Here is a 25,442-nt window from a genome sequence, read left to right as displayed (position 1 = left end):
CACTTGGACTGAAGCCGCGAAGAAGAAGTTGATGTTAAAAATTAACAGTCGCGGAGATAAAGGGTCATCATCATAGTTCGGACGATATCTCTCGCTCAACGCTCAAACCAAGGCAAGAAGCCAGCTTTTGGGAGACAATGGTGTCTGCTTTGCTGTTGTTGTTTACACGATAACAGAGGCGGACGTTTCATGGCTGATTCCTCCACCCCCACCACCACCGCCCATGACGATCGAACAAAGACGCTCACTGCGCATTGCGCGCTCACAGATTGCGCCGTCTGGAACGCTCTTCCTTCCGATGTTAAGAAGCTACTGACTGGAAGCCATACGCTTTTTAAAATCTAGATTGGTAACTCATTTCTTTAGAAATGATTTCCGTGTCCACCCCCGCACCTCCGAGAAGCACGGTTGGCTACGTACGGTGCGAAAGAAGTTCAACATATGTAGGAGACGGCCTGTCAGACACCGTTTGGTCACCGAAGTTGTTTTGGCATTTGATACTCGTTTGACATTCGCAACAAAAGCACTTAGCCACACCGATCCCACTGTAATGTGCAGGAAGGCAATTGTGAAAACCGCGTGGTACCATTGGTTTTCGCTGTGAATCCTAACGAGGAATTGATCGGTGGATAATGATTACACCGCAAGATCTGGGGCACAGTAAATGCTCTCGTAGTCAAACTTGAATCGCCTCTTCTGTCGTCACGTGACGATTGCACATTTTGTCCTTTAACTCTTGTCGCCAACCTCGCCAGCAAGGCGGACTCTCCTGAAACCAAGCCTGCTGATGTTGTTACCAAATTGTATCGGAATACCGCATTCTACAGATTATCGGAGGCAGTGTCAGCGCCCAGCATAAAAAAGCAATAATAGTAGGGGGTGCGTTTAATAATCCGATAGATGTGTGCGTGTGTATGACCTGAGATTTGTATAAATTTATTGACGCTTGGCGCAAGTTTGCGGCGCGTTTTAATCTCATGAAAAGTGTCTTCTAATCCGAATACGGAAAATATCTCCGCTCATTTCGAGTTACCGTGGACACATTTCCAAATGGAAGTTTATATGTGTGCGTGTATCTATACTACAGTACCAATAAGTACAACTTATTGCGTGTGGCATTAACAGCATTTGTTAATGCGGGTTGAGCAGTGGTGCAACGGTTAGCGCGCTGCGCTGTTAAACGCTGCGAGTTTGATTCCCACGGCTGACATCGCTGGGCGAGTGAATAACTGAACCGGACTGAACCCGTACTGCCACCAAAATCTCCCCCCCCCCACGTACCATTTCATTACCACTTTACACATCTCCCCGCCACTGACCAGCGTGGTGAAGTATGGTCAAATAACCTCGAAGACCCGACCCAGACACAAAGCGCAAGGCAGCGGCAGGACACGACAATGCTTCACTCTGCGCTACCAAATAAGACAATGTGAACGCCTGTACACAATGACTGTCAACACGATGTGCACGTACGTGATGGGTGTACGTGATGTGTTCTTTGAAGAAGGGCCATTGGCCGAAACGTTGCCTAAATGTTAGAGGTTTTTTTTCCCCACTGGATGTCGGGCGGTGAATCGGTCGTGTAGCCCTAACAGACTGTAGGGGCAAGTGCTGTTAGCGAGTAGCACCTATGAAGGCCGGCACAGCACACGAGGGGGTCCGGTGGCCAACACCACGCCCGGCCGCCTTTGTCTCCCTAGTGGCGATGTTTACACATCGAACGAGGTACTAATGTTGAGGCTGAGTCGACCTAGGGGAGGCCCAGGATCGGTTCAGAAAATCGTCACTGGTTTTGGCCGTGAACGGGAATCGAACCCGGGTCGCCAGGTTCGTAGCAGTGCGCTAACCGCTACACTACCGCTCCCCACAATAAACACACACATACATACACACACAAATACATACATACACATACACACATATACACACAAGCGCACGCACGCGCTTACACACATATTTGGACATATAAGCAAACACACGCAATCACACACGTACACACGGGTAACATAAACACATTTTTGCAGACACAACACACACAAATGCAAACACAGAACACACACGCGCACACACCCCCACACACACGCGCGCGCACACCCCCACACACACGCGCGCGCACCCCCACACACACGCGCACACACCCCCACACACACCCGCGCGCACACCCCCACACACACGCGCGCGCACCCCCACACACACGTGCGCGCACACCCACACACACGCACGCGAGCACACACACGTTCAAACACATATACGTACATGCGCGCACGCCCGCACACACACATGGGCACATACACACACACGCATGGGCACACTCGCATGTGCACACACACACGGGCGCACACAACAACAACAACCGCCATTCGCCACTAAGTGGCGGTGACGTCACCACGACGCTTGTGCCAGGCCATGTGCACCCTGAGGCCACGTGAAGTGTCGAACGCCCGCTGGCAGGAGGTCACGGGGCAGACCCAGGTGCCACGGGTCGACTGACCGAGATGACCGAGATGACTGGCTGATGCACCACCTGTGCCCCCTACTGTGCCAACTTGCTGTGCTTTAGCCACCCGGCGCTCCGCTCGTTGTTGTGAGCGTCGCTCCTCCGCCCTCCGTTGTTGTCGGAGGGCGACTGCCTCCAACTGCCCAGTAGCGTCCTTCACGAGCCTCCTCCACTGAGGCCGATCTTGACACCGCTGGTACCAGTCATCGGCACACGCATGTGCACACACACATGGGCACACATGCACTCTCACACACACGGGCGCGCACACACACACACTCTCACACATGCACACATGCACGCGCCCGCAAATATCGATGATCCCCCCCCCCGTATTGCCTTCTATACACTGTCGTGGCAAGTGTTAGCGAGCACCTATTAAGGTCTGCGCAAGGCACATGCGAGCAGCCACACAATTCCAACGTCCAAACGTGCGCACCCAGCACAGCAAAGTAACAGGTACCAACATCGCCTATAACAGACTGTAGAGAGAGGCAAGCGCTGTTTGTGGCCATCTATGTAGCATAGAGTATTTAACAGACTGTTGGAACAAGCGTTGTTAGCGAAGATCTATCAATGCCGGCAAGGTACACGAGTGGGTGGATGGCCAACACCACGCCCGGCCGCTTTTGTCTCCCCAGTGCTGATCTTTTTACACACCGCATCAGGTGCCCGTTTAAGGCTGAGTCGATCTAGGGGAAGCCCACGAACCGGTTCACATATTCTCCACCATTACCGGTGGTGAGCGGTCAACAAATTCTGGTCGCTGGGTTCGAAGCGCAGTGCGGTGACCACTGCAGCCACCGCTCCGCACGAAATACGTACACACACAAAATAAAGACAAAGATCCCCCGTAAAGCCTCAACAGACGAGAGGAGCAGGTGCCGTTAGCACACACAACGGCCGATGCTGCGTGTGCTGATATTCGCCACCAAAGTACGTGCAAAAGAAGTTCACGGTGCGTACGTGGCACGCGGTAAACGTCACGGTAACGGAATTACACAACATTGGGCACTGGGGGTTAGTAGTTTCCTATTGTGCGTCCACAGCGGGTGGGGTGCGTGGCCAAATATGCCCTGCAGTGCTCTTGTAATTCCGTGACCGAGGAATCTTGCGTGCGTATATATGTAAATATACCAGCTCTCTATTAACGTTAGTGTCAAAAACTATTTCGAAAAAAATTAGGAGTTATTTCATCTAGCGCTCTTTCAACCCTCCACGTACAGAACGCTATTTGGTCTCGGTAAAATAACAAACAAATACGGTATTCTTAGGATTATAAGATGTTTGGGAATGTAAGACGCACCCCAAACTTGGGTCCGGTGTCCATGAAGTTACACAAATCCGGTCTCTCTCACACACTCATGCGCACGCACCGGATTCTCAGACGCACTCCCAATTTTTTTTATTGAAAATCGTATCGCATGAGCGACCTGAGAGGTCTCGTAAGACAAATTATGTTGTATGGATGTTGAACTTATTTCGCACCGTACGTAGCCAACCGCGCTAATCGGAGGTGCGGGGGGAATGAAAACGAACTATACACAACATTCTGTTTACAAAAAACTAGTTTTCAAGCGACATTTAAAAATGCATAGCTCCAGCGGCTTCCTAATATCGGAAGAGCGTTCCAGACGGCCTCAGGAGCACATCTGAAAGCGCGCGATGAGCCAACCGTCTTTGTTCGACAGCCGGCCAGAAGCCGCTGCGAGGATGACCGGAGTTTGCGTGACGCTTTTATTCTCCTTGTCGAGATCAGCGTTGGCAGTCGTGCACAGGCACACTTAACAGAAATATAACAGGCGACGTTTCGGGCAATGGCCCTTCATAGCACATCACAGGGCCATTCCCTGACACGTCGCCAGCGTCACTCGTTGTACATTAGGTGCAACACTCACTCACTCATCGCGATCGATCAGTCAGCAACGCTTAAGATTCTCATCGCAATTTTTTTGACCTAGGTCAAATAGGTCATCAGTCGTACATAACTCACAATCGATAGCGTAAGTCCCTGGCGTCTTCCGGTCAAAATTAATCCTTACTTGGCTCTGTACGACCGAAACTACTTTGAGATAATAATAATAATAATAATTATTATAATGACGATGACCTCTATCGCGCCATGACACGGCAATCCGTTGTAAGGGCGAGTGTCCGAGACATCGCCTATTATATAATTTTACCTTTTAAGTTGGCACAATGTTGTTATTGACGAATGCGTTGAGTTGTGTGTGCACCACTGCCAACGCAGCAGCAAATAATTCGTTCTTGTTGTAAGCGCTGTGACTGACACACGGACTCCCTGCACTTTTTCACGACGTTGCGTGATGCACGATGGGTGATGTGCAACGATGTAGTGCGATGGGTGATGTGGGACGATGCTGTGTGATGTGCGACGTTACGCGATGGGCGATGGGTGACGACGTTGTTGTGTGCATCGCCCCGCGGTACTCACCCACGGGACCCGGTCGCCGGCCGCCCATTCCGTGGTGGAGATTGTGGAGGATGGGGCTGTCGAAAGCGCTGGGGGGCCACCCCACGTCCGCTCCCACGTAAGGGTACGCGCTCCCGTACCCCCCGTTCAGGGAGCGGCCCCCCAGCTGCGCCGAGTACTGATCTCCCCGCGCGTGCAGGGCATTGAGGCCGTAGGCGCCCTGCTCCAAGCGAGACGGACCGCCCCCGGAGCCAGACATCTGCCCGGGGCCCCCGATGGAGCCTCCGCCGCCTCCGCCGCCGCCGAGGGAGGAGGCGACCGAGCCGGCGATGGAGCAGGGAGGACTGGGCGCGAAACTCATGGTGAAGCGCGGCGACATCGAGGAGTGAGCCGAGCTCACCGACGCCGCTGAGCCGTACTGTCCCGCCTGAATGTCCCCCGCCTGGGACGCCCACATGTTCTGCTGGGCGGCCGCGGCGGCCGCGGCCGCGGCGGCAGCGGCCGCCGCGCTCTGCAGGTACGCGGCGGGGATGCCCGGGGGCAAGGCCGAGGGCATGCACCCGGGCACGCGGCCGCTCGGCACGTAGACAGGCGAGGGCGAGCCGGGCAGGAAGGCCCCGTCCCCGTGCGAGTAGGCGGGCGGCGCCGGCTGCGCGACGCCCGGCGCCTGCAGGCCGAGCCCCGGGTAGACGGACGCGGATGGAGCCGTCGGATCCTGCCCGCCGGTGGCCGAGAAGAGGTAGCTGCCGGCGGAGCGGTCGAACAAGTAGGGGTCGTGCCCTCCTCCGCCGCCGCCGCCGATCTGGGAGGAGGCCCCCATGTGCGAGTGGCCGGGCGCCACCGCGGCGGGGATCCAGGAGTGGGCGGCGTGGTGGGCATAGCGCTCCTTCATCGTCATCGCCGGGCTGCCCGGGCCTTCCGCGTCGCCGCCTGGCCCGCCCGGGCCGGACGAGCTCGGCGAAGGGGACGAGGGGATGACGTCCCGGGAAGGGCCCATCCCGCCAAGGCCACCCCCGCCGCCGCCGATGAGCTTGTCGCCGTACTTGATGGTCGAAGCCACGGAGAAAGCGGAGAAGGTCGGGGGGCTGCTGCCCGGGTAGGGGATGGAGTAGGGAGAGTTCTCTGGCTTCACTCGGCTTCCGTTGTGCGTCATTCCACTTGCGTGATGATGGTGGTGACGATGGCGATGATGGTGACGATTATTCGGATCGCTTCCACGCAGCGCGCAAAGTACGTGGCTGGTGATTAATATGGAAGCGTTAACATTACCGCGATTTGAATAGAAAAATATATATGTACAGAGCAACTTGCGTTTGGAGTATCTTGAGAATCACAGCTTTTCCATCTGTCGGAGAAAGAATACAACAAATATATAAATATCGCGAGTAGTTGTGTCTGCACGTACAGCAAGTGTCATAATCATCAGCATCAGCCATGGTCAATCCACTGCTGGATAAAGGCCTCACCAGGCTGCCACCACGTCAATCAACCATGTCGACGCAAGACCTTGCCGTTCGGAACGCGACCGTGCCCAGTTGTTTGTGGATTGTTTTTGTTCGTCCTTTCTTTGCTTCAGTAACCAGGTTTCTGTCGCCAAAATGTGAACATGTATTGCTGCAATGGTGTTTTTTTTTACCTGCGCCAAACTAAAAACCTAAACCTCGCTCGATCCTGCCATGTGACAATCATCTCCCCAGCAGGCACACGTTCGATAAGCACGGTTGGCTACGTACGGTGCGGAAGAAGTTCTACATATACACAGCTTATCACTCTAATACCATTCGTCAATAACACTGTGGCCTTAAAAGTTACATATGTGTAAAACAGGCGACGTTTCAAATAATGGCCTATCTACATAGCACATACATGATGTTCTATGAACGACGGTGGGCCAAATGCGCGCTGTGGAGAAGTGCATTTGCCCAAAACGTCGCATTTTATACTTTTTTTTTAATCTTCAGAGGCCACAGTGATGTTGACGAATGTGTCGATTGATTTTCGTACTCAATATTGAATGTTTGTTTCCCATTTCAGGACGTGCATTATTCGAAAACCCAAAAGTTGTACAAGCTTGAGCAACGTACAGACAATCGGGGTTGAGAATGCTTTTTTTTCTCTCTCCAAACTGCACGCTTCACTTCGAGACAGCATGAACTGGCCCGGAGAACGGACAATCACGTTTTAATATTCTTACTTTTCTTCTTCTTTCGTACAGCGGCTGCTGCTGGTGCAGATTCAGAGCAACGACTACGATTTCACATTCGGGTGGTGAAGCCAGACAACCGCGTCAAGGAGCAAGCGGAGTGGTGCATCAGCACCGCTGCATATTTGTGGATCGGGGCAATGCGTCGTTACACGCTGTTGTACGTCTGTTCTGAGTGATTGACTGAACATTCAACACATTGCTCAATAACACGGTAACCTTAAAGTAAAAAAAGATATATACGGCAATTTTCGACGTTTCGGGCCACGGCCCTTCTTCAGAGCTCATCGAGAGGCCAGAGATACCGAGTGTTGGAACCTGCACTTGACAACCCATGTGTGTGTATCTCTCGATACAGAGAACGCGCTATTAATACTCTGCCGTACGTGTGGACGATTCCCCCAATAACTATTTTAAATAAACATTGGGAGTGCGTCTTATAATCGCGTACCTGGTGCGATGTGTAAATACCGCCACTGGGGAGACAAAGGCGGCCGGGCGTGGTGCTGGCCACCCCCCCCTCCCCCCTCGTGTGCCGTGCCGGCCTTCATAGGTGCTACTCGCTAACAGCACTTCCCCAACAGTCCGTTACAGGCTACACGGGGGACCTTGATAACACCCATAGTAAAACAATGCATACACGAATAAATACAGTGCCTGCTAACGTACGGCCAGAGGCATCGTTAAATGTGCAATATATGTGTTGTAAAAACTAAATATTCAACTCGCAATCGTCGAACCGTATGGGTACCATTTACGTACGGTTATTTTGCCAGTGAGAGTATATAGTGGGTGTATAAACACAATACTGTATATTTAATGTAGTATATATAATGTAGTGTGTGTGTGTATATATAGTGTGTGTATAGTGTATACCGCGCACTGCGCGCTACAGACCTGGCGAATTGAGTGTTAGCGATTCCCGCTCCCGGCAAACATCAGTGGCGAATAATTCTGAAACTATCCTGGAGCTACACCAGCACTGGGGAGACAAATACGGCCGGGCCCGCGTAATTCTAACATACGACATGTGTGTGTGTTTGTATTGTGGGGAGCGGTAGTGTAGCGGTTCGCGCGCTACGCTATACGAACCCGGCGACCCGAGTTCGACTCACGGCCACCAAACACCGGTGACGCATCATCCGAACCGGTCCTGGGCCACCCCCTAGGTCGACTCGGCCCTAAAATGGGTCACATGGTGCGTTGCGCTTAAACATTGCCACTGGGGAGACAAAGGCGGCCGGGCGTGGTGCCGTTGGCCACCTACCCCCCCGTGTGCCGTGCCGGCCTTCATAGGTGCTCGCTAACAGCACTTGCCCCTGCGGTCCACGTGAGCTATACTTGGGGGGGGGGGGGGCTTTGTCTTTGTCTTTATGGAAATGCGTCGCTAATCAAAAACAATAATCGTGCGAGCGGCTTCCTTCCCGTGTTTGTGTTGGAGTTCACTTTTCCCGGCGAGTAACTAACTCCGTGTAATGTTTCCGAAGTAATATTTCGCAAATATACGCACTTAAGCGCTATTTATGATTACATTCATACAGGTGCATACTCTCACTCTACCTCGCTGTGTGCAATGAAGAAGGGCCGTTGTCCGAACCGTCGACTATCAGATATACATTTAAGGCGCCACAGCGTTATTGACGATTATGTTGAGTTTCATGTAATATATATCAATCGCCTATATATGTATTCGATGCGAATTTGTGATGTCTGCATGTGTATGAATACTGATGTATGTGTGTGCACACATATATGGGCACGCATGTTTATAGGTAAATGTATATATATAATTTATTATAATTTATTACATTGTTGGATGGTGTCGGTTTCGGGGGGTTGCTTCACCATACTTCACCACGTTGGTCGGTGCGGGTCGGTGAATGCGGACTCCGTTCCGTATCAGGTATCACTCGCCACTCACGTTAGCCGTGGTCAGGAATCGAACTCAAGTTGCCGGATTTCAGACCGCAGCACGCGAACCCACCGCTGTGTAATGTCACGTTGGCAGTCAATGTTGCGTGTGTGTGCGTGTGCGCGCAACCGTTCACCGTATTCTCCCGATTGCAAGACGAAGCTTCGCAAGGTGAGACGCACCTCAACATTGTGCCGGGTGTATCACAATCAAGTTATACAAATCTGGTCGCGTACGCACAAGTATCGGATTATAAGACGCACTCCTCCCCCCCCCCCCCCCGTGAAAGGCGAAAGTGTGTCTTATAGTTCGGAGCATATATGATACACATTTCCATGCAATTGTTTTTTTCAATAACCCCGTGGGCTTTTTTAAGAAGAAGACAAAAATGAAATTGGCAACGTTTCGGGCAACGGCCCTTCTTAATGGCACAACAGTAATCGAGGCCAGAAGAGAGGCAGAAAGTATGATACGAGTTGGAGACTGGATTTGTTTACACCATTGGGGGCCTGGTGACAATTACATCTTAAAAAAAAAATTCTGGTGACCAGTTTACACCTATATGTTTTAATGGGCATGTAAATAGTTACACCATTAGTAAGCTATATTCTTGGTTCTTTCGGTAAAGTCATGTAGAAGGGAAATAATAAAATAATAAAAATTTAACATAATAAAATGAAATGAAATTCGCATTAGTAAGCTATTGAGTAAGGGACAAACCCCTTCAATAACCAAAGAAGTATGATTACTAATTAAACTGATTTATATTAAACACCCAGCACATCCGTTGGAAGTGAACGTCCTTCTGTCCCGCCCTCCAGCAAGCGAAACTTTTGCTTACATTGCGCGATGGCAGTGTGAAATAAACACAACATTTTACAACGTTGCTGGCACATTGCATTGCATATTAAACGAATTTCATATAGCATATAAGCATAGCGCAGCCACGACCAAGAAGTGAGATTTGATTGTCAATTAATTAGTAGCAGAGTCTGCTTCTTGGTTCTTTCGGTAAAGTCACGCAGAAGGGAAATAATAAAATAATAAAAATAAAACATAATACAATTATTTTATTATGTTTTATTTTTGTTATTTTAAAATATAATAAAAATTTATTTAATTATGTGTTATTTTTATTATTTTATTAGTTCCCTTCTACGTGACTTTACCGAAAGAACCAAGAAGATGAATCCCTGCAGTCACGGAAGCTTTAAATCGAAGCAGAGTCTGCGTTAGACTGTGGCTCTATTGCTCTCAATTGCAATTATTATCCATGTAAACTCCAGGGCCAATGTCGACAATGGTAATTGGCCAGCCCTGTTTTACTGCGAGTATCGTGCGCTATGCGTGGCTGCCGCTAATAACGATGCTGCTGCTGCTGATGATGAAGAACACTAACCATCGTGTTTTATGGGCGTTCTATAACATCCACCCGTGTAACATGCGATAGTAAAAGACGGTGTGGCCCAGCGCAGGACGAGTCTGCGTCTTTACGGCCGGGCATCTAGAGATCGTGTGTTTGCACGTATGGATGATGTGTGTGTGTATGGGGAGCGGTGGCGCAGTGGTCGATTTAGCCTTCGCTTCAAATGAGTTCCTGGTGCGGTACATAAACATTACCAGGAGAGAGAGAGAGAGGCAAAGGAGGCCGGGCGTTACGCTGGCAACCCACCCCCCTTCGTAGGAGCTCGCTAACAGTTCAATTGACTTGCCCTACAAGTCAACTGATGCTATAATTGTGCATCTTTGTATATAAATTGTATACACAACGGATGTAGCACTCTGGCGTCTCGCGAAGCCTAACGTCTAATGTTAGCAACGTGGAACCGCGTATGGCCGAAACATCACCCAGTCGTGTTTCCGGAAAATAGAGCTCATTACGTTAACCGCGTATAGCCGAAACACGCGTTCTACGAAACCAAGGGGTTTTTTTCTATCCCCGTAAACATTGTACAATATGGGGAGCGGTGGAACGGCTCCCTGCGATACAAACTCGGCGATATGCGTTGGATCTCCGTGTTTGTAGCACAGTGAGTGCGTCAATGCATGTGGCACTCGTAGTACAACGCTCATTGCATTACAGAGCACGATACCCATTGTATCGTGCGCTCAATGTATAAACACATATCACAACACTCAACGCGTAACAGCCTCAGTTATATAACAGTCATATTGCAAAACTCAATTGCATAACACCCTCGGTACAACACTCTCAACGTACAAGACAAAATGAAGACAAAGTTCCCCCGTGTAGCCTTTAACAGACTGTTGGGGCAAGTGCTGTTAGCGAGCGTCTAATGAAGGTCAGAACGGAACACGAGGAGGTGGGTGCCCGGCACCACGCCCGGCCGCCTTTGTCTCCCCAGTGGCGATGTTTACACACCGCAGCAGGTACTCATTTGAGGCTGAGTCGACCTAGGGGAGGCTCAAGACCGGTTCAGATACTATCATACACTCATCGTACACATCACAGTACACCCCCACAGTGCATTCTATAGTCCCCTGATTACACAGTCAGTACAAAACTCACACTCAGAGTACACAAAGACAAGGCGACACTCACAGTTCACAGTACACACTCGCAGTACACAAAGACAAGGCTACACTCACAGTACACTCAGAGTACACAATTAAGAGTACGCACTCACAATAGATCGTAGACACTCCCAGTACACACCCAGTACTCAAAGTACACACTCAGTACACACAGTACACACTCAGTACACACAGTATACACTCAGAGTTCAGGCTCGGTACACACAGTACACACTCAAGAGTACACTCACAGAGTACACACACAGTACACACAGTACAACACTAAGGACACAGTACACACAATACGCAAAGATAAGACCACACTCCCAGTACACACCCAGTACTCAAAGTACACACTCAGTACACACAGTACACACTCAGTACACACAGTACACACTCAGAGTTCAGGCTCGGTACACACAGAGTACACACAGAGTACACACGGAGTACACACTCAGAGTACACACTCAGTACACACGGAGTACACACTCAGAGTACACACACAGTACACACACGGAGTACACTCACAGTACACACACAGAGTACACACAGAGTACACACACAGGGCATACACACAGTACACACACAGTACACACAGAGTACACACAGAGTACACACACACAGTACACACACAGTACACACACACAGTATACACACAGTACACACTCAGAGTACACACACAGTACACACACAGTAGACACTCAGAGTACACACAGAGTACACACACACAGTACACACAGAGTACACACTCAGAGTACACACTTAGAGTACACACAGAGTACACACAGAGTACACACTCAGAGTACACACAGAGTACACACACAGTACACACAGTACACACACAGTACACATAGAGTACACACAGAGTACACACTAACAGTTCACACAGAGTACACACACACAGAGTACACACACAGTACACACACAAAGTGCACACAAAGTACACACACAGTACACACAGAGTACACACAGACTACACACATAGAGTACACACAGAGTACACACAGTACACACAGAGTACACACACAGAGTACACACAGAGTACAAACACAGTACACACAGAGTACACACTCAGAGTACACACAGTACACACAGAGTACACACTCAGAGTACACACTCAGAGTACACACACTACACACACAGTGCACTCACAGTACATACATAACAATCAGAGTACACACACAGAGTACACACACAGAGTACACACACAGAGTACACACACGCAGAGTACAGAGTACACACACAGAGTACACACAGACTACACACACAGAGTACACACAGTACGCACACAGAGTACACTCACAGAGTACACACACACACAGTACACACAGAGTACACTCAGAGTACACACACAGTACACACAGTACACTCACAGTACACACTCACAGACTCTCGCCGTGACTCCTGCACGGGAAGTGCACTTCGACCCGCCACGTCTACACGCGTTCCCCGACCTGCTTGAGGCCGCGTTCTATACCTGAGGCCGGGTTTTATACCTGAGACCGGGTTCTATACCTGAGACCGGGTTCTATACCTGAGACCGGGTTCTAAACCTGAGACCGGGTTCTATACCTGAGGCCGGGTTTTATACCTGAGACCGGGTTCTATACCTGAGGCCGGGTTCTATACATGAGGCCGGGTTCTATACCTGAGACCGGGTTCTATACCTGAGACCGGGTTTTATACCTGAGGCCGGGTTCGATACCTGAGGCCGGGTTCTATACCTGAGGCCGGGTTCTATACTTGAGGCCGGGTTCTATACCTGAGGCCGAGTTCTATACCTGAGGCCGGGTTTTATACCTGAGGCCGGGTTCTATACCTGAGGCCGGGTTTTATACTTGAGGCCGGGTTTTATACTTGAGGCCGGGTTCTATACCTGAGACCGGGTTTTATACCTGAGACCGGGTTTTATACCTGAGGCCGGGTTCTATACCTGAGGCCGGGTTCTATACCTGAGGCCGGGTTCTAGACCTGAGGTCGGGTTCTATACTTGAGGCCGGGTTCTATACCTGAGGCCGAGTTCTATACCTGAGGCCGGGTTTTATACCTGAGGCCGGGTTCTATACCTGAGACCGGGTTTTATACCTGAGACCGGGTTTTATACCTTAGACCGGGTTTTATACTTGAGGCCGGGTTCTATACCTGAGACCGGGTTTTATACCTGAGACCGGGTTTTATACTTGAGGCCGGGTTTTATACTTGAGGCCGGGTTTAATACCGCTTTATAATGCCGCTCGCCCCCGACGATTCTCCCACTGCGCGTCCCCTAACGCGCACACACACGTGCACACACACACACACGTGCACACACACACGTGCACACACACACACGTGCACACACACACACGCGCACACACACACGCGCACCATCTCTACCACATTGCCCCCGACTGCGAGACGCACCTGAAAGAGTGTGTCGATGAAACGAGACAAATCTGGTCTCACAAGCGGTGACAAGCAGCAGTAGTCGCGGCTTTCGAGATCAAATATTCTCCATAATACAAGTTGTTTTTTTGGGGGGGTTAGATCGCGTAAATATGAACGTGTCGTTAAACCCGCCACCACCGGCACAGCCAATTAGTTAGGTTCGTCAAGTAAATAAAACGTGCAAATTCGTTGCTAGTACAGCACAGCGGTGTTTTGTTGTGCTAATAACGAATTGGCATGTTCTGTTTACGTGACAAACCTGACTAATGGGGTGTGTCGGGTGGTGTTGGTTTTAACGACACATTTATATTTACGTGATATAACTCCAAAATAAAAAAAAACCTATGGTCTCACAAATTACACGCGCGCTCCCACCGGATTATAAGACGCACCTCAACCTCCACTTCTTTAAAACCGAGGGATGTTGGGCAGGTACCGTCGTATAATCCGTAGACTACGTGCCGATATATTTAATAAATTAACCTTTAACGGCAAGATCTTCACGCAGCGTTACAGCAGCCTATGAACAAATCGCGCACAAAGCTTCCCCAGTCTCATCAGATCCTGCAGGCTAAGCAGGCTGGGGCCTGGATAGAATTCTAGTGACGAACACACGTGCCATACAGCGTGGCCCAACAGTCAGGACAAGAAGGGTTATTTTATGTAGGTATTTTAACACTGGCATTAAAACATTTAAATTGTTATTCTTTAAGGTCATGTTTTATCCGTTAACACCTATTTTTCTTATTCGTTTTCAGATGACGTTTAACAATGGAAAGAAAAGCTCTAAGACGAACGGGTTCAATTCGTTTTTCTGTATGCTAAGGAAGGCAGCTGTAAAATTTATATTTTTAAGTGATAAATTAATTCCAAAATAGAATTCGTGCATCATGCGTTAATGTTAATTGAACATTTGTTAACACAAGTGAAATATTACCCTATGCGATTCGTTAAAAAGAATATAATCCTAATTGCCCGAAACGTCGTCCCTTATATATTGTGTTGTCTTGTAAGGCTTGCGCAGTGTTGTTGATGGTTGTGTTGAGTTCGGTTGTTGATTGTTGTTTTTTTTATTTTATTTACTTTTATTTTTCTATCTACGTGACTTTACCCGAAAGAACTAAAGAATATGCCAACGTAACATCAGCAGCATCGCCATCAGAAAATGTCTCTAAAAATATTTCAGTTGAGTAAACTTGCAGTTCAACAATGTTCAAGCGATCTTTACGATGAATACATTAAGAAGAGCAGAACGTCACCCCCAGAGATACATATATGTGTAACGCGGATGCCGTCGCAGCCAGGATTACGATTCACGGTTGATTTTTTTTTTTGGGTCAGGCCACACGGAATGATCGAGATAATATTTGTGTCGTAAAAACCACCCGCCACCCAACACAGCCAAACAAATGAAACGCTCACGGTGTGAAAACAGAAGTGGTAAGAGACGCGCCAATTACTATTAATAAAAACACACACACAGAGTCGTTGTCCGAAACGTCAGCTAGTATATTTTATGTATTTTTTAAGGCCACAGTGTTACCGTGGAATTCTTTCTAGATTTGAAGTTTTCGTGACTCTCTTTGGTTTTGTCGGCAAAAAGTAACGTAGGTAAAACAATAAAATAAAAAATGAAAACAAATACATTAAATCACGACGTTTCGGGCGCAACACAAGCGTCCTTCTTCAGAAACGTCGTGATTTAATTTATTTATTTTTTAATTTATTTTATACTTTTTACCTACGTGACTTTACGGTGGAATATGTTGAGTTGTCTTTTGTGAGTTAATGTTGCTTCTGGTGGTAACACAGCCAACGCAGCGGCACCGATTAATGTGCCAATGATAATTTATGGCCTAACCCACAAATCAATTGTGATTTATGGAAAGCTGATATTGAGATAATCGTCATATCGTGAAATTGTAACTCGTATCGCGTCGAGAAATAATACATCGCAAGTGACCCTGCGTTGTTCAGTAACCGCATCCAAATGCAAAGACCCCGTGGGTCCGGGCGAGATATTTACGACAAAAAAAAACTCAACACATTCTTCAATAACACTTGCTTTAAAAATATAGACGACGTTTCGGGCAATGACCCTTCTTCATAGCACATAATTGGATAATTAATATATTTGCTGTCTTAGTTATTAAGTTAAATTCCTTCGTGTCTATGGTAAGCAGAGATCCCGTGTTCACGTATTACAGATATATTGTGTGGGGAGCGGTGGTGCAGTGGTTAGCGCACTGTGCTACGAACCTAGCGACCGCGATCGATTCCTGCTCATGGCCAACATCGGTGACGATTATCTGCACCAGTTGTGGACCTCCCCTAGGTCGACTCAGCCTTAAAACCAGTACCTGGTGCGGTGTGTAAACATCACCACCGGGATGGCAAAGGGGAGCCCAAGCGTGGTCCTGACCCCCCCCCCCTCGTGTGCCGCGCGGGCCTTCACGGGTGCCGCTCACTAACAGCACTTGCCCCAACAGTCTGTGAAGGCAATACCGGTGATCTTTGTCTTTGATACAGAGAGTGTGCATATTAACATGACCCTCTTTATATGTTCCACGTGTAGCATGCGCCTCCAGTGACGTGGCGTGGCAAGGCTTATCATCCAGCAGTGGATTGACAAAGAGCTGTAGATCATTAAACGCATTTTGTTTGCGATACTGTGTTGGCAGTGGCGCTTAAGCACACATACGAAAAAGAAAACCAACCCCCAACTCTCAACGCGCGAGTCAATAACACTGCCCGAAAGGGAAAATAAACATCCAACAGGAGACGTTTCGGGCAGCTGCCCTTTATTAATAACACGTGTAATTTGTCAATTATTTGAGCGCACTGGCCTGATGTTCATGTAGCACGTGTTAAACGCGTGCCACGAAGAAGGACCCTTGCTTAAAACGTCGCCTATTATTAAATATAAATATATACACACGCGCATCTCATATTCGACGAGTGTGATCGACGAATGTGATGTGTTTTTTTTGGGGGGGGGGGTAATTACGACCACCGCACAAAGACAAAGATCCCCCGTATAGACATGTGAGACGCTGCTGGCTGGGGCAAGTGCTGTGAGCGACTCGTCCAGCATCACCACGATTGAGCGCTAATCCCGCGTGATTTGGTGATTGGCCTCAACGTATTTTTTTACCGTCGTACGTTTGCGCGTTATGCCCGTGGTCGCGTGATAATTTTTTCTCAGGGTTCTCTGGGTTTTCCCCTACACTTTTTAGAAAAAAGTGCTTTGAGTTGGGAGACTTTGCATGTTTTTTTTTATGGATTTTTATGTTGCGCGTAGTCACTTTAAGATGTTTCTTGTCCCTGTTTTTGTTTGTTGCGGTTGCACCCGATTCAAGAGCCGAATGGCTCACAGGGCTACACCTAATACATGAAAACTGAAACTGAAACCAACCAACCACCTCGTACGCGCCCTCTCCTCCGATCCCGTAAGGCTAAACGGTGTAGTATCTGTGTGTAGTGTGTGTATACAGATTATCTGTATCACTGGAGACGGTGTTTTACAGAATGTATACCCCCCCCACTATCACCCCCCCCCCGCTTCAACCGGCCAGATTTCACTATCACCATCTATTGCCGCTTTTCAGAAACGCGAGTCAATTATGAAAATGATAACTTTGCGAGCGATAAGACGGCACTCGAGATAAACGTGGGCATAATAATATACACCACGCCGTGTGTGTGTGTCGAGCACACGTGGGGCGGCTACTCTCGCGACGGCTAAACACGCGACACATTGATTATTGTCTCTTTACGCTTAATCGCAATTTTCTGAGCACAGCTCCGAAACGCCAAGCGGCCGGCAACCAACAGCACCGTTTACGTTGTGCACAGAGATGTGTAACGCTTTCTCGAATGAAGCAACGGTGTCTGTAAGGACTTGGGGGGAGTCTGGAAAGGAGGGCGACAGACGAGGTGGGTGGGAAATTTCAACTCGAGAAGAGTGGCCAAGAAGCAGTGTGGTGAGTGAGAGGGTGAGTGAGTGGGTGAGAGGGTGAGTGAGAGGGTGAGTGGGTGAGAGGGTGAGTGAGTGGGTGAGAGGGTGAGTGACAGGGTGAGTGAGTGAGTGAGTGGGTGAGAGGGTGAGTGAGAGGGTGAGTGAGTGGGTGAGAGGGTGAGTGAGAGGGTGAGTGACAGGGTGAGTGAGTGGGTGAGTGAGTGGGTGAGTGAGTGGGTGAGAGGGTGAGTGAGAGGGTGAGTGGGTGAGAGGGTGAGTGAGAGGGTGAGTGAGCGAGCGAAAGGGTGAGTTGCTGCGACCCGCAGTGTGGTGAGTGGGTGAGTGAGAGGGTGAGTGAAGGGGTGAGTGAGAGGGTGAGTGAGTGGGTGAGTGAGTGGGTGAGAGGGTGAGTGAGAGGGTGAGTGAGTGGGTGAGAGGGTGAGTGAGAGGGTGAGTGACAGGCTGAGTGAGAGGGTGAGTGAGAGGGTGAGTTGCTGGGACTCGCAGTGCGGTGAGTGGGTGAGTGAGAGCGTGAGCGACAGGGTGAGTTGCTGAGACCCACAGTGTGGTGAGTGGGTGAGTGAGAGGGTGAGTGAGAGGGTGAGTGAGTGAGAGGGTGAGTGAGTGAGAGGTTGAGTGAGTGACAGGGTGAGTTGTTGCGGCCCACATTGTGCGTGGTGGTTGAACACAGTGGTGGATGAGACGAAACGGTGAGCGTGTGGCAGACCGAGTCCTCAACACGGGTGAACGAATCAATGAATGTCGTTCACGGGAAACAGTAACTGTTTGTTAGTGACCATGAGTTGAAAGTGGGTGGTTATTTAGTACTTTAATTATGAAACTATGCGTCGACTCGTCAATTATCGTATGCTCCCGAATATAAGACGCACACTCCCCCCCTCCTGTATTTTAAAACAAGCTAAAGTTTGGGGGGTGGGTGCGTATTATAATTTGGGAGGCTTGTGTGTGCGTGCGTGCGTCTTTGACAAGATTTGTATCATTTTAGTTTAACTTCTTTCGCACCGCAAGTAACCGGTCGTACTAATCGGAGGTGTCTTGTAATTGTAAGAATACGGCAGCAGTCAAAACCGATTCTTAAGATTCCCGAGAAACGAATCGATCGTGGGAATTAATGTAAAATATACAACGTATGCCGTTATGTTTCATAAAATCAAGTTCGCGTGTAAGCCCCCTGCAGCTACTAACGTGTTTTCGTTGAATCGATTTTGTAATCGGACTAATTTGTGATGCTGCTGCTGCGTTGGCAGTGGTGCACAATTAACAATAACACTCAACACGTTTGTCAGTAACACTGTGGCCTTAAATTAAACTAATATAATAACTGACATTCTAAAATTGGGCCATTCTTCATGGCACATTTGTATTTATTATAGAGTAACGTATTAGTATATGTTTCCTCCAACCATTGAGTGTGTTTATTATCGAATCAAACCACGACAAATTCCTCCTTCCCATGAATGGGTCATGTGCCCAGCTGACTCTGCGGCGTAGTTGGGGAGAAACCTCAGAGTGATGAAACGTTCTGCAACCCAATATTTAGATCGTTTCGATGTTACACTTTGTGAACACTGAATACAACAACGGCTCCCCAACTATATGGCAGGCGAATCGAACTTTAGGTGGCCAGGTTCGTAGCGGAGTGCGCGAGCCACTGGGCAGTGACGCGGCCCAGCGGTAGCGCGTTTACCACTTGTTGCTGCAGAGTTTCACGGTTCGAGCCCAGCGGCCGCCCTGATTAACACTGCAATCATTTGGCTGGACGTTCCCAGCCATGTTTTGGCTGGATGATTCCAGCCAAATGATGGATGAGCGTTCGTGCTACAAAGTGGGAGCATTCCGGAGTACCCGGAGAAAAACCCACTCCTTGCGCGATGGAGCAACCCTCTACCCCCCCCCATCCCCGTACAGATGCAAACAGATGGCGATCGGATCCACTTGCTGCACTGCCTTCTCCTGGCGAGCCGGGGTATGGGCACCTGCCGGAGGCCCCGCGAGAAGCGACTTTCGAAGCATCGGTGGCTCCCAGAACGTGGATAGAACGATATCGTACCGCTCAACGCGTGCCACAACTACAGACCCTACCGTGGGTGCTAAGGATCGGCTAACACTGTAGCCACGCACAGAAGGGACTTAATGCGAGCTTGACGATAAGCGAACCAAACCCGCTCAAGTGACGGCGACTGCCTTAATCGATGAAGGATTGTTTATTTTTGGAGTTAAACACACACACGCGTATACAAAAAAAATAAGCGCCGAATCTAATGAAACATATCACAACGTAGGCAAATTGACGATACGAATTGCAGAAATGCGTAAAGCAAAACTGTCCGCCGCGAAGATTCACTGTGGACACGTGTCGCAGAGAATCGGTTTACATCGATGAACAACGAATGTGTGGTGACGCACCGTCGTGGCGAAGTATGGTTTAAGCAAGCCACCACGATGCCCGTCACGGCGTGCCAGGGTCCCGTCTCTCTCTCTCTCTCTATCGCTCCCGTGAGCGGTGAGCGCGCTGCGCTACGAACGCGGCCACCCGAGTTCGATTGCCGTTCACGGACAACGTTTCGCTGACGGTTACCCGAAGCGGCGATTGGCCTCCTCCTCCTCCTCCCCTAGGTCGACTCATCCTTAAATGAATACCCGGTGCGGTGTGCACACATCAGCGATGGGGAGACAAAGGTGGTCGCGGGTGGTTGCTGGGTTACACCACGACCTCGTCCGACTGCAATAGGCGCTTGCTAACACCGCTTGAAGCCGACAGTCTAGTCAGGCTCTGACTTCTGTGTGAGTTCGTCTCTAAGTGCTTGTGCGTGTGTGTGTGTTTATCCGCGCGTGTGTCTTTGTGTATCTATGCGAGTCTGTGCGTACGTGGCTGTGCGTCACCCAAGTTGGATTCCCGCTCAACATCGATGATGATCTAAACCGGTACTGGGCGTCCCCTAGGTCGACTCGGCCTCAAATCAGTACCTCGGTGCGGTGTGTAAACATCGCCGCCGGGGAGACAAAGGCGGCCGGGCGTGGTGCTGGCCACCCACCTCTTCGTGTGCCGTATCGGCCTTCATAGGTGCTGCTCGCTAACGACATTTGCCCCAACAGTCTGTTAAGCTTATACGGAAGATGTTTGTCTTCGTGTGTCGCTAAGTCATCGTACATTGATCAATGTAGTGGACACCAATGAGGGAATGCAGGTACGCGAAGTAAGAATAACAAACAAAGCCTCAAGACTCTCGTTCAGGATGGCCTATTCACGAGTGCTCGTGACACGTCAGCGCACGTTGAACTTCTTTCGCACCGCACGTAGCCGAACGCGCCAATCGGAGGCGCGCGCGAGGAGTGCGATGAGAAATGTCACGGCGCGCACCAGAAGGGTAGCGCACTCCGCACAGACAGATTCAATAATCCTTTGTTATATCGTACTGCGCTGTCATTCGCTGGCCACCACGCAGCGCGGAGTGCCTGCATATCTCCCCAGGCAGTCTCCAATCCAAGCGCTAACCAGGCTCAAGCCCCGCTTGGCTTCCCAGATTCTGGCCGTCGTGGCTGACATCATAAGGCATGCAAGCGAGCCTATGCAAGCAGTCGCGACCGAGCGTAACAGTGTGATGTCGCGAACGTGAGTGGTGCTGTCGCGACCGCCGCGAGGCTTACCTCCCACAATCCGCCTGTGAGCGCGCCCGGCCTCGCTACGCCAGCATCTGCGGTACGCGACGCTTTCTCAGCCCACGTCTCTGCGTGTCCGTGTCAGTGTGTCCGTGTGTGTCTGTGTGTCCGTGCCCGTGTGTCTCTCTCTGTGTGTCTGTGCGTGTGTCTCTCTGTGTGTCTGTGCGTGTGTCTCTCTGTGTGTCAGTGCGTGTGTGTCTCTCTCTCTGTGTGTCTGTGCGCGCGCGCGCGTGTCTGTGCGTGGAGAGAGAGGACGGGGGATAGGGGGGGCGGGAGGGAACTGGGAGGTGGAGGAACGAGCTAACGTGTTTGTGACTCTCACAGGCACCTCCTACCCACCCCCCCTTTGTAGCAATAAAGGACTTCGCAAACACTCGCGCATGCGCTGAGCGTTCGTGGTGCTGTGTGCACGTGTGTGTGTGTGTGGCTGTGCGTATGTATGACTATTTAAGGCTGAGTCGACCTTGGGGAGGCCCAAGACCCGTTCGGATAATCGTCACTGAAAAATTGGGAATCGAACTCGGCTGGCCCCACCGGTTCGTGGCGCAGTGCGCTAATCACTGCGCCACCGCTCCACACCCGTGTGCAAAACATCGACAAGAGGGAGACAAAGGCGGCCGGGCGGTGGTGCTGGCCATCGGGCACCGTGCCGGCCTTCGTAGGGTGCTAACTTGCCCCAGCCGCCTGCGTTGGCTACACGGGGGATCTTTGGTGTGGACGGAGAGGCCACGTGCTTTGGGAGAGGCGGGTACTGGGACACTGTGAGCGATCGGAAGCCGCTCGATGTCTCTGCGTGTATCGGATTCAGTTGAGAGAACGTATCGCCCCGAATGGTTGTCGCCTCGTTATACCTATACACCTACCTGCCTGATTGCCTACCTGTCCACCTACCTGATGGCCCACCTACTAACCTACCTAACTCCCTAGCGAGCTACATTCCTTCACGCCTACCTTCTTAGCTACACGCTTTCGCTACACCTGCCTACCTCGCTATCGATACGCCCACATATTCACCTATCTAACTAACTGCCTATCTAGCTATAGCTACAACACGAGTAGCAAACATCTCAACCGGTCTCTGCATGCACATATACACACAGCACCTACCTGATACATTTTTATATACACACACCTACATATATATGTATATGTCCACCTACCTACTGAATAAACCTGCCCAATCTGCCTGGTTCTTTACTCGGTAAAGTCACGTAGGTAAAAAATTAAATAACTTGAAGATGAAAACAACTAAATTAAATCACGACGTTTCGGGCGCAACACATGAGTCTGTCTTCAGGTGGGGACAACGCAGCGAAACCACAACCGCTTAAGTGTGTCTGACTTCCAATCTAGAATGCCTGGTTCTTGACACGTCTTCGTGTGACCATATTTGTAGAACTTTATTGACACCGGCTGCGTATGATTTTCCGGAGCCTCTTATAATCCGGGGAATGCGGTATATCCGACGCGAATTCGTTTTGAAAACACGCGTCTGGAAATATGAACTTCAAAGCGTCCTTTTTGTTTATTTGAGACGCGATAATGACTGGCAAACTTAGAAATGATTTTCCATTGGAACTTAGAAAAATTGGCAAGCGGTAAGCATTCTCCTTTGTAAGGTCAACTTTCGTGCACGTGCGTTGAATTTCTTTCGCACCGTGCTCAGGCAAACGTGCTAATCGGAGGTGCCAATCTCCAAATCTGTGGAACGCAGATTTAAAGGCCCCAAGATGCCAGGCGGTCAGGAACAAACAGCACGATACATTTTGGAATAGATAGATAATCGTGGAAATTACGTGCCTTGAATTGCGTAAGACTATCAGAACTTGGGAAGAAGTGGCCGTAGAAATGGAAATTCAAAGATGAAGCAGAATGAGACGTCATGTGACCTGCAGTTTGGTGAGTGAGTGGGTGAGCGAGTGGGTGGGTGAGTGAGCGGGTGAGCGAACGGTTCAGCGAGTGAGTGGGTGAGTGAGTGGATGAGTGAGCGGGTGGGTGAGCGGGTGAGTGGATGAGTGAGCAGATGAGCGAGCTGGTGGGTGAGTGAGTGGATGAGCGAGCGGGTGGGTGAGTGAGTGGATGAGCGAGCGGGTCGGTGAGTGAGTATGCTCTTGTTGGGAGCGGTGGTGTAGCGCTTATCGGGCTGCCCTACGAACCCGGCGACCCGACTTCGATTCCCGCTCACGGCAACCAGCAACCTTTGACAATTGAACCGGTCCTGGACCTCTCCTAGGTCGACTTAGCCTTAAATGAGTAACCTGTCTGCGGTGTGTAAACATCATCACTGGAGGAGACAAAGGCAGCCAGGCGTGGTGCTGGCCACCCACCCATGTTTGGCCGTCCCCCCTCCATGCTAGCCAGAGACGTCTTGCAAGACGCTGGAGTATACCCACACTTTGGCCCACCGCACACGACTTGCCAAACGAAAGTGCTACGCTGTAGCCACGTGTATGCTGCTGGCCGGACAGAGACGTCTCGCGGAAGGCCGGGGTGGTGGAGGTGGTGATTGCACACTCGCCCTCGTGCTTCGACGGCCGCGCCGGGTGATCGAATTTGTGGCATTGCAACCACGAGTCCGCAGTGGCAGCAGCGGCGGCAGCTGCAGCAGCAGCAGCAACCGTCTCGATGAAGTTAAGGAGAGGGGAGACCGCAATCTGAACCATATCGACTCCCAAAAATATTCCGCTGGCGTGGCTGCGATGTCCCAGCGGCATCGCTGCCGCCACCAGCGCAGAGGCGACGCCTGTAGTTGCGACGCGAACGCGAGTGGATATTAGGGAAGGGGTAGGATGATATATGACAAACGACCCCAGCATCTTGGTATCAATTCCACATTGCTATGGCGGGCGAAAGTCTCTCCACAGAACAAGCACGGTTGACTTTCCCCACAAAGTGTGTACTCACTTTATCGACCCCTCCGCCGCCGCCCCGCAGTGATGATGGGCTGAGTTTATCCAGGATTTTAACCCGCGACCATCCTCGCCACCTCCTCGCTCTCCTGCTGAGAGGGCCACCTGAGCGAAAATGTCGAGGTACGGTACAACACCCTTGCTCTCCGTGGCGTGTATGTGCGTGCATGTACTTGTGTGGTGTGTACGTGTGTGAGCGTGTGTGAGCGTGGGGAGCGGTGGTGTAGCGGTTAGCGCGCTGTGCTGTGAACCCGGCGACCCGGGTTCGATTCCCGCTCACGGCCAACACCAGTGTCGATTATCTGAACCGGTCCTGGGCCTCCCTTAGGTCGACTCAGCCTCAAATGAGTACCTGGTGCGGTGTGTAAACATCGCCACTGGGGAGACACAGGCGGCCGGGCGTGGTGCTGGCCACTAACCCCCTCGCGTGCCGTCCCGGCCTTCATAGGTGCTACTCGCAAACAGCACTTGCCCCTACAGTCTGTTAAGGCTATATGGGGATCTTTTGTATTTGTGTGTAAGGGTTAAAGTTTGCGCAGTGGTTAGTCTACTGCGCTACGAGTCTGGCCAGCAGCACTTGCCCCAACAGTCTGTTCAGGCTATATGGGGATCTTTTGTATTTGTGTGCAGGGGGAGACGTTTGTGCAGTGGTTCGTCTCCTGCGCTACGAGTCTAGCCACTCAAGTTCGATTCCACATCACGGCTATCAGCAATAGACATGCATGTGTTACCTGAACCGGTTCTGGGCTTTCTATCCCCTCTCGGTCGGCACAGCACTGAACATGTTTACACACCAATTACTACGTACACGAGTACTCTCTGTACACGTTCAATAATTGCAATCCGTGAAGTTAATATGATTTCGATTTATAGCGGGCAATAAATA

General features: G+C 50.3%; 1 protein-coding gene across 2 annotated transcripts in view; it reads right to left on the bottom strand.

Moving 5' to 3' along the window:
- The window catches only part of LOC144938506 (transcription factor GATA-4-like), a 54,607-nt gene extending 32,715 nt beyond the window's left edge, over positions 1 to 21,892 (bottom strand). For both annotated transcript variants that reach the window (XM_078866386.1, XM_078866387.1), the window contains exons 1-2: positions 21,636 to 21,892; positions 4,953 to 6,276 (exon numbers count right to left, since the gene is read on the bottom strand). In XM_078866386.1, coding sequence (XP_078722512.1) covers positions 4,953 to 6,084 — 1,132 coding nt within the window. In that variant the 5' untranslated portion in view covers positions 6,085 to 6,276; positions 21,636 to 21,892. The remainder of the gene's footprint in view (positions 1 to 4,952; positions 6,277 to 21,635) is intronic.
- Between the last annotated feature and the right edge of the window lie 3,550 nt (positions 21,893 to 25,442).

The sequence above is a fragment of the Lampetra fluviatilis genome, chromosome 22 (genome assembly GCF_964198595.1).
Source record: "Lampetra fluviatilis chromosome 22, kcLamFluv1.1, whole genome shotgun sequence".
Classification (NCBI taxonomy): domain Eukaryota; kingdom Metazoa; phylum Chordata; class Hyperoartia; order Petromyzontiformes; family Petromyzontidae; genus Lampetra; species Lampetra fluviatilis.
This window is presented reverse-complemented; position numbering and strand designations above follow the sequence as displayed.